Raw genomic sequence first — 10,465 nt, forward strand, 5'->3', positions numbered from 1 at the left:
TGAGGACTGATAAACATGTTCATTGATGGTACATTTTTTTATTCTATTTGTGTCCCACTAGAAGTGTTACATTTTGAATATTTAAAGTCTTGATTTGTTAACTTTGACCTTACATATTTTTTTAGTGTTATATAACTTTTGATGAAATTTATACCAAATAAAAATATATCCAAAACTCAATCAACACATATAACTTTTATAAACCAACATAACACAAACAAAAATTTTTAAGATCAAAGTTGATAAATAAAGACTTTGAATGGGAGTATAATATACAACCATGTAGATATATACTAAAAATTTTTTAATACATTTTAAGTAAATTTGAGATATAAAATGTGAGTTGATATATATATATATATTATACATGTTTATCTGTATCTATCTATACTCCTTTATAAAACAAACTCCTCCTCCATCTCCTTAATTTTAAGAACCTGAAATGACATATTTACCTTCTATCTTAATATATTTTTATTTTTATTTTATAGACTGTGACTAAAATGCCCTTAAAAACTTCAAACTTTATCTTTCCCTCACGCAGAAACACATAGCAAAAACCCTAACTCAAACTTCGTCCCGCCCCCCCCCCCCTTTCATATCTCACGTAATAATTCATCACATCTCCAACCGCAATGAAATTAATTTTACGTCAATAACCATACCATTATCGTCTTCATTACCGCCGCTGCATTGCGCGGACACCAATCTAGTATTACTATATATACATTTCTGATACTAAATAATAGGATTGGTGGAGGAGCGTTTACCTTTCAAACCAGGGTTCGATCTTTGTTCCTAACATCTGATATTACTATAAAATTGACTGTACTAAAACACGGTTCAAGGTTATCTTTGTCTAATTTGTGGCCAAAGATATAATCATTCAAAACATTCTCTTGAGATCTTGAATATACCTAATGTTTTTCAACTTCTAGTTGATGCCTAAGGAAGTTCGGATAACAGTATTTTCAACGCCATCAATGTCAAGCCTCTTGTTGTTAGCTAACCGAACTTTCCTTAAGCCCACCTGGTGGTTTATTCTTCTTCGCGCCCACAAATAAATGAGCCTTGTCGGGTAGTTGGGGTTGATTAAGATGTAAGGATATGTAAACGACATTGTTTTGCGAGTTTTACTAGGTTTGTTTGTAAAAATGAAATCAACACAAACAATATGAAGAAGGCGAGTCTTTTGACTCAGGGATACATGACCTAATCGGGTTAACCACCCCCAACTAACATGTCTGAACCCAAACGAGTTTAGGTGATTTGGGTTACGGGTGGTTATTTGGGTTTTCCTGGATCAGTTCAGGTTATGGTTATAAAGATTTTATTTGGGTTAACACAAATAAATTGAATAAGATGTTTATTAACAATGTTTTGAGGAAAGAATACAAGAATTGGATAATCAAGTTTGTTAGAAACACTAGTGGATATAACCAATTTGTTAATCAACATAAATATCAATATCTTTGTCTCAATTTTTGAAATTGAAGTTATATAGTTGTATAAATATTTATGTGCTTCAAACTCGCATCACATCTTATCTGGGTTACCTGAAGTTTGACCCAAAACAGCCTGTACTCGACTACCCAAATCTTGTTTGGGTTGGGTTACAGATTTGTTAATGATTCTTCCAAACCCGAAACCCAAACTCTTAGGTCTCTTGACAACTAGGCCACCTTCATGGTGACTGTAAAGATAAAATTCATGTATGCAATTAAGTTTTGCATTAGTCATGCCATGTAAGTTACATTAGTGTCATCTCTGCTAGAAAAAAAAGAGTCCTTTAAAAATTGACTCACATAACATTCAAGAAAAAATATGACTTCAATGAAACAAAGTGACAACTTATTATACAGGAAATTAAAAATAAAATACTCAAAAGTATATATGATATAAAAGTAAAGTCACTTTTATATATTAGTTTATGAAATGTCAGATTTTTAATCCTCACATGTAAATGCAGCTTTGATTATTGACAATGGGTACTAAATACATTCCTCATCGATGGGCATACGATGTGTTTGTAAGTTATAGAGGTGAAGATATCCGTAAAGGCTTCATGGATCATCTTCTTAAAGAATTTAGTCAGAAAGGAATTCGTGCTTTTGAAGATTCTAACTACTTGCCCAGAGGAGAAGAGATATCTCATCAACTCTTCAAAGCCATTGAAGAATCGAGATTTTCAATGGTTATCTTCTCCAAGAACTATGCTTCTTCTACATGGTGCTTGAGGGAGCTTGTGAAAATCCTTGAGTGCAAGAAAATAGGAAAATACAAACAAAACAATATTCAAATGATCTTCTATGATATGAAGCCAGATGAGGTCAGGAAACAAACTGGAAGCTATGCCGAAGCATTGGCTAAACATGAATTCTCGAATAAAACAGAGGTGCCTAAATGGACGGAAGCTCTATCTGCAGCAGCTAGCTTAAGTGGGTGGGATCTCCACGGTGACGATGCAAATGGGTAATCTTTTCTTCAGTACAAAAGCTTCTTATTTACTCAAGCCCGTTTATCTTGTGACTCCAAACTCAATTTTTATGCTTGTTCTTTTTGGTCACAGTTATGAGACCAAGCTCATTGATAGCATCTGTAAAGAAATCTTAAAAACAATGTGTCATGGTCCATTACATGTTGGTGAGAATCTAGTAGGGATGGATGCGCATGTTAGCAAATTGAACCTGGAGGGCATATTTGGGTCAAATAAGGTTCACATGACTGGAATATGTGGTATCGGTGGAATAGGAAAGACAACCCTTGCAAAAGCTATCTATAATCTCATGTGATCTAAATTTGACAGATCTTACTTTTGTGAAGACGTCAAAGGAACTGCAGAACAAGAGGGTTTAGTTAAATTGGTGGTGCTAGTTATTGATGGCATTTTAAAATGTAGACTTGAAACAATCTCGAATCTTAGTCAAGCAATAATGGTATTGAAAGAGAAGGCATTGTATAAGCCAGTCTTGCTTGTTATAGATAATGTTGACCATTCGGACCAGTTACAAGCACTTGCCAGTTCACCTAGTTGGTTCTGCCCAGGAAGTTTGATTATTTTCACTTGTAAAGACAAGCAACTGCTAAAATCTTATAAGGTAGAAGAAATATTTGACATGGGATTTTTAGATGACTGTGAAGCTCTTGAACTCTTTAGTTTGCATGCCTTTAATGAAAAACATCCTAACCAAGACTTCAAAGAGCTTGCTGATCAAGTAATTAAATATGCGAAAGGTCACCCACTGGCTTTGAACGTTTTGGGCTGTTTTTTATATAGCAAGACAGTGCTTGAGTGGAAAAGCGAATTAGATAGGCTCCAAGTATATCCTAATGAGGAGATACAGCGTGTGCTTTGTTTAAGTTATGATGGGCTGCATCACCTTCAGAAAAAAGTCTTCCTTGACATTGCAAGTTCACTTGTTGGGGTAAACAGAGATTTAGCAGCAAGTGTTTTAGACAGTTGTAAATTGTTTGCAGATACGAATCTCAGAGTTCTTGTAGATAAGTCCTTAATCACCATTTCTGAAATTATGGATCTTCAAATGCATGACTTGATTCGAGCAATGGCAAAAGAAATAGTACGTGAAGAATCTATTAGGCCTGGGGATCGAAGCAGATTATGGACTTCATCAGAAGTTCATGATGTATTGGACAAAGCCAAGGTAAAATAGTGGAATCTCATTGTGTTATGCTATATTGCTACATGCCTTAACATATGTAAAATCTGCTTATGATGCTTATCGTATGCAGGTAACAGAAGCAGTTGAAGTTCTAATCTTTGTGTTAGACAAAACTATAAAAAAAGCTCACATAGATTGTAAATCATTTTCAAAAATGAATAATTTGCGGATCCTCAAAATTTATGATATGGAATTGGGAAACATTGAGGAAAGATCAAAACCGAAGGTTAAGTACTCTGGACGTTTGGAATTTTTGTCCAATGAGATGAGGTTCCTTTATTGGCATGCATACCCTTTCAAGTCCCTACCACCTGATTTCTATCCAGAAAACATTGTTGTCATTGACATGTCTTATAGTAAGATCAAAAGTCTATGGACAACAGCTAAGGTATTTACTTGTTCCTATGTGTATCTTTTATTTCTTTTCATGGATGAATGAATGAAATTGTGGATAACCAAAGTGGTCTTTGGACAACATATTGTGAAGATAGTAGAATTTTAAAAAGGTGAATAACATAAATCTGTTTCAGAAAGCCAATAAACTAAGAGCAAACGCAAAATAAGACCAGAAAACCAAACTGGTCAACCTTATAAATTTTTTTTGAAATTTCATTTATAAATACACGATCTTAGAAATTCTACATCTTGATGCCAGGGTTTCAAAAACTTGAAAATTATGAAGCTGAGGCATTGTCATAACCTTATAGATACCCCCAACTTCATGGAGATTACAAATCTTAAAGAGCTAAATCTTGAAGGTTGCATAAGTTTGCTTAGCGTTTACGAATCAGTTGGAATGCTGAAGAGGCTTGTCGTGTTAAATTTGAAGGACTGCATAGAGCTTAAGAGTTTCCCTTGCATCACCGAAACATATTCTCTTCAAGTTCTTGTTCTCTCGGGCTGCTCAAAAATAGACGAACTGCCTAATTGTTTGGGATTTTTAAAAAATTTGGTGAAGCTTTGTGTTGACAGAACCTCTATAAAAAATTTTCTTTCTTTCGTGTCACCTCCTAGAAATGATCAAGTACTTCCAATTGGGGAATATGGGAGGATTCAATTTGGATGGCAGAATTTAGCTTTTGGCCCTTCATCTTATCTAAGAAAAATGCAACATCTCTCAAGTTTTGTATTGCCTGTCTTGGCTCCTTTGAAGTCATTAAGGAATCTGGATGTTAGCTATTGTGATATATCAGAGGGAGTACCGGAAAGCATTGGAAGTTTGTCATGTCTAGAAGATCTAAACCTGAGTGGTAACAGTTTTACTTGCTTTCCGGCAAGCTTGAGTCAACTTTCTCAACTTGCAAATCTTGGACTTGTTGGTTGCAAGAATCTTGAAGTGCTTCCTGAACTTCCGCCTAACATACATCATTGTGATGCAATTGATTGCATTTCTTTAAGAGAAGTAGACAAACAACATGTCACGAACAACAAGAACTTTGTGTTGGACTTCACCAACTGTCCAAAATTGGTTAAGAACCATACCATCGAATGCATGATATCTATGGTTCTACCTAAGGTCTCCTCTCACCTTGTCTATAACTTTTGGTTCGAGATAACCTGTTTTATATGTGTGTGTGTGTGTGTGTAATTTCAGTTATAAATCCAAATTAAGATGTGTGTAATTTACTGCCTACAGAGATGTACTAGTAAGTGTAAAGATGTGCATCTTTATCTTCAAGGAAGCAGAATTCCACCGTGGTTTACAAGTCGATGTACAGGAACTTCCGTCAAGGTAAAGTTGCCTCCACAGTGGTGCTGCAGCAAGTGCATGAGATATTGTGTATGTGTGAGTTACAGACCTAAACAACATTATTTTAGAGATACGAGCTACCTATATTACGACGTGAGAAACTCTGATGGAACTTCTTTAGACTCCTGTTTTACAAAATTAGGAACCCCTTTTTCAAATAAAAGTGTAAAGTTCGTTGGGTCAGATATGATATGGTTGCATTATTCTACACCAGCAGTGGCATGGGCAAAAGAAACTAATTTCGTTAGTTTTTCATTTGGTTCGGAGGAAGACATTGAGTTGATGGAATGCGGTGCAAAACTTTTTTGTGATGGAGAAGATGTGGAAGACGAAGAAAGATATTTAGGTATGATTCAAGACCTCCCACCTCCAACACAAGAGCCGTCGGCAGCTAGCAGTCTTCCAGTCCAGTGATGATGATGAACAACTGCATCGTACGTGTGCAATCAAAAGAGGTATTCTATATTCATAAACCCCAATGATATGATGATCATACATTTTGGTTTTTAACAAAGGCTTACGTGGCTTCCCCGTTTGTGTAATTTAAAAAGTATCACAAACTTGTTTTTGAATTGTCTAACTTATGTTGTGAATCTTTGTCGTCACACACCTATTCGTTGCTTGTATTCTTCTATTGGTCAAATCATCTTTGCAAATCGAGTAAAATTCCTTGTGATTTAATGAAATTACACATTCATCCTTACTTTCCAAAAACTACACGGTTGTATGCACTTTTCCACTCTCTGGTATACACGGTGTAGGTCTAGAAAGAAGCAACGAGGAAGTGAAGCTGTTGCTCCTCCCATCCGCGAATCCAAAATGCTTGCAGTTATTAATCTTTTATCTGACATAGAGCCAAACACACAAAGATCTACATCATAACAAAAATATATAAGAGACTTATAGAAAACAAAGATTCTAAGTTTGGAATCTTGAGAGTTGAAAGAAAAATCAAACAAAATATGAAATAGATGTTGAAGGTCTGCAAAGTCAAGTTGGGGACTCAAGCGGAAAGAAATTGCGCTTGAAAGGTCAGGCACACTTCCCGGCCATCACGGGATTTTGTTCATCAAGAGGGCCCATAATCATTCCTATAGTTAATACTGGGTGACTATAATCTGTTGACCCTGAAACAAAATTCACAAAAGTACAGATCTTTTCAATTGAAACACCACATTTATCAAACAAGGCGGTTTCTCTCACAAAGAGGCTCATCTTCAATGATTTCTGAGATCCTGTCATGATTAGGGTGGAAAGAAACACCTTGTCTTGATTGGAGATGGAAGGCCATGAAACATACTCGAATTGCTGCCTTCTTGTATGTCCTCTTCACAAACATGTCTTATAATACACTACTTTACTTCAACATCCACACTAGAAGTGAATGCAACGGTGATGAAATTATTTATATTTTTCCAGCCTATTGTTGACTCTGAATAATGAAACCATATCAGATCTGACCCAGCAATTCTTATAGTTTCTACAGGGAAGTCCCTAGACCTACACCGTCACGGTGGATAACATCTCCAAAAATGTCTCTTACTTTGCATGTTAAGTGGCTTAATTATGAACTATGATACAGATTTTTGGCTGTGAAAACAACACACGTTCCATATCCCCCCTAAACTTATTGTACAACCAACCAGGAGGCAACTCTACCTTTACATGATTTCCTGTACTTTGATTTGTAAACCATTGAGGAATTCTAGTTCCCTGGAGCACAATATGCAATTTCTTACCCATGTAATTACTTCTCTGCACACAAGATACACGATATGTTAATACGACTGAGCCAGTCGGAGATAAAAATAATGAGATATATAGAAACAGTTGAGAGGGAACCTGCGGCACCAACATAGACACCATGCTTTCAATGGTATAACTATCAACCAATTTTGGACAATTAGTCAAATCATAGAACAAGTTATAGTTGCTGTTAAGTATTTGCTGCTTGTGCAGTTGTCGTAAAGCGGTGCAATCAAAAGCATCGAAACGAGTAATGTTTGGTGGAAGTCCTGGCAACACTTCAAGCTTCTTGCAACCAACAAGTCCAAGCATCTGAAGTCGAGAAAGTTGACTCAAACTAGCAGGCAAGCTTGTAAAGTCATTACCATTCAATTTTAAATGTTCTAAATACAATAAACTGCCAATGCTGTCCTGACTCAGTTCTGATAAATTGCAATGGCTAAGATCCAGACGTTTTAAGAGACGTAGACACGATAATGAAGGTATTCTTGGTAAAAACGAAGGCCAAAAGGTTGAAGTCCACCATCTTGATTGAGGCCATTGGATCCCCTCATGCTCTCTAAGTGAATCCGCTTGAACATTACTCAACGATGATTGAAAAGGGACAAGGTCTTTCATGGCAGTGTTATCAACACAGACCTCTACCTAGCTCTTAAAGGTTTCCAACATCTTAGGGAATTTATCCATTTTTATGCAACCAGAAAGATTCAGAACTTCCAGAGAATATAATTCGGTTATGCATGGAAAACTACTAAGGCGTATGCAGTTCCTCAAATTCAAGACAACAAGCTGCTTGAGTAGTCCAATTGATGCATGAATCTCACGCAAATTCATACACCCTTCAAAATTTAGCTCTTCAAGATTTCTAAACTCTGAAGTCGGGGCTATTTGTAAGGTTATGACAGTGCCTCAGCTTCATTATTTTTAACCTTTTTAAACGCTGACATCAAAAATATGAAAATGATATCATGATGGTTTCCTTCTTTCGAATTGCAACTTTATTCAGATCTTTTTGTCAGTCAAGAAAAAAGAAAGAGGAAAGATGAAGGAACAAGTAAAATACCATAGGGGTTGTCCAAAGATATTTGATGCAACCATAAGACATGTCAATGGCAACAATGTTTTCTGGATAAAAATCTAATGGTAGCGACTTGAAAGGGTATCTATGCCAATAAAGCAAACGTAGTTCATTGGACAAAAATTCCAAACTTCCAGAGTAGTTCACCTTTGAGTCCTTAGCCAAATCTGATTCAAATACATGCTCAGAGTCTTCCAATTCCAGATCAAAATTTTTGAGGATCCGCATATTATTCATACTAGAAAAAGATTTGCAGTATATGTGAACTTTCTGAAACGACTTCTGTAGCATAAGGACTAGAACTTCAACGGCTTGTGTTACCTAGGAACAGTATAGCGTGATTTAGATGAGACAGATGAACATATGTTACTGCATATACTTGTACATATTTAAGTAGAAATGGGAATCATATGCCACTTTTTACCTTATTCTTACTCAATGCATCAATAACATCTGATGGAATCTACAATCTGCTCCGATTCCCAGGCCTGTTAGATTCTTCGCGTACAATTTCCTTTGCCATTGCTTGAATCAAGTCATGCACTTGAAGTAACCTGCTGCTAGAAATCGTGACTAACGACTTATCAACTAATACTCTGATATTTGTATTGGCAAAGAGATTACAGCTATCGAATACACTTGCTGCTAAATCTATACTCTCTCCAATAAATGCACTAGATATATCAAGGAAGGTACTTTTCTGATCAATGCTAGTCCATTATAACTCAACTTAAGCACTAGTTGTATATCTGCATTAGGATATAACTGAAGCCTATCCAGTTCGCTTTTCCACTGAAGCACTGTTTTATTATACAAAAAATTACCCAGAACTATAAGTGCAAGACAGTGGCCTTGCACATATTGCGCCACCCGATCAGCAAGGTCTTGGAAGTCTTCCCTAGGATGCTTTTCGCCAAAGGCATGCCAACTAAAGAGCTCAAGGGCGTCATCATCACGTAAAAATTCAATCTCATAAATTTCATCCACTTTATGAGAAGTTAATAATTGTTTGTCTTTGCTAGTCATAATGATCAAACTTCCTGGGAAAAACCAACCATGTGAACCCGCTAGTGCTTGTAACTGGTCCAAATGACCAATATCATCTAAAACAAGCAAAATACGCTTTGATTTAACGCTCTGTTTCCATAAAGTAATTCCTTGAGTAATATTTGATACCTTCACAACTCTAGTTTCCAATTAAGCTATCATCTAAAAGTTCTGTTAGCACTTGAGATAGGCCATGTCGTTTTGTAGTTCCTTGAACATCTTCACAAAAGAAACATTTATCAAATTATAGATAACTTTCGCAAGAGTTGTCTTTCCTATTCCACCAATACCACATATACCAATCATATGGACCTTATGAGACCTGATGAAGCGCAACGGTAATTTTATCGGCATGGACATCTATCCCTACTAAAAAGACCATGCCACAAATTTTTACAAGGATTTCTTTGGAGATGGCATCAATGAGCTTAGACTCGTACCTGTCAACCAAAAAGACCATGCCACAAAGTATATAGAGCTTTATTTGATAAAACTACTGCTAGATCACATGGCTTAAAAAATGAAAAAGACACATAAGTAAAGTGCAAAGTACCCATTTGTCTCGGCCTGGAGATCCCATCCAGAAATACCGGCTGCCATGGATAAAGCTTTTTTCCATTTCTGTTGTATTCGAAATACATATGTTTTTCACAAGTTCTCTCAAAGACCATGACGAAGAAGCATAAATTTTGGAAAAGACAAGTATCAAAAACCTCGAAAGGCATTGATCAGAAAAGCATAATTGATCGAGAAGCTATGGACTCGATATCATCTCGAAAGGCATGGATTCCTTCAAATCTTTAAATAAATGATCCATAAAGTTTTTACGAATATCTTCGCCTCTAAAGCTTACAAACGTACACATCGTACGTCCACCGATGAGGAACATATGTAGTTGCCATACATTATATGTATATTTTGCCTAATTAATTTTACAAGTAACTAATATTCAACTCGGCTCGAGTTTGAGTAATTAAACGAATTTCAGGCCTTGAATTATTATTTTCCTAATCTAGGAAGTTTTGGAAATATACTCTACCAATTCATCTGAATTAACATACCAGTAGCCAGATTGGCGACGCCTCTTATGATTGTCGGAGCGGCGACGGCGCGGCGGTGGTCGCCGGAGTGATTTGGGGAGAGATGTCGGATTACGTTTTTGTG

The 10,465-nt window shown here is 36.2% G+C and overlaps 2 protein-coding genes across 2 annotated transcripts; one reads left to right on the top strand and one right to left on the bottom strand.

Moving 5' to 3' along the window:
• Nucleotides 1-1,984: 1,984 nt before the first annotated feature.
• Nucleotides 1,985-5,844, top strand: LOC122602946 (disease resistance protein RUN1-like). The gene is made up of 7 exons (XM_043775558.1): nucleotides 1,985-2,472; nucleotides 2,570-2,788; nucleotides 2,900-3,662; nucleotides 3,751-4,068; nucleotides 4,336-5,196; nucleotides 5,360-5,412; nucleotides 5,499-5,844. Exons 1-7 carry the CDS (start codon nucleotides 1,985-1,987, stop codon nucleotides 5,842-5,844), a joined length of 3,048 nt encoding a protein of 1,015 aa, XP_043631493.1.
• A 183-nt stretch (nucleotides 5,845-6,027) lies between these two features.
• LOC122602716 (disease resistance protein Roq1-like) lies at nucleotides 6,028-10,066 on the bottom strand. The gene is made up of 6 exons (XM_043775306.1): nucleotides 9,855-10,066; nucleotides 8,679-9,741; nucleotides 8,240-8,575; nucleotides 7,273-8,116; nucleotides 7,090-7,185; nucleotides 6,028-6,274 (listed from the first exon to the last, which is right to left on the bottom strand). Exons 4-6 carry the CDS (start codon nucleotides 7,792-7,794, stop codon nucleotides 6,263-6,265), a joined length of 630 nt encoding a protein of 209 aa, XP_043631241.1. The 5' UTR covers nucleotides 7,795-8,116; nucleotides 8,240-8,575; nucleotides 8,679-9,741; nucleotides 9,855-10,066; the 3' UTR covers nucleotides 6,028-6,262.
• Between the last annotated feature and the right edge of the window lie 399 nt (nucleotides 10,067-10,465).

Source organism: Erigeron canadensis, chromosome 6 (genome assembly GCF_010389155.1).
Source record: "Erigeron canadensis isolate Cc75 chromosome 6, C_canadensis_v1, whole genome shotgun sequence".
NCBI lineage: Eukaryota > Viridiplantae > Streptophyta > Magnoliopsida > Asterales > Asteraceae > Erigeron > Erigeron canadensis.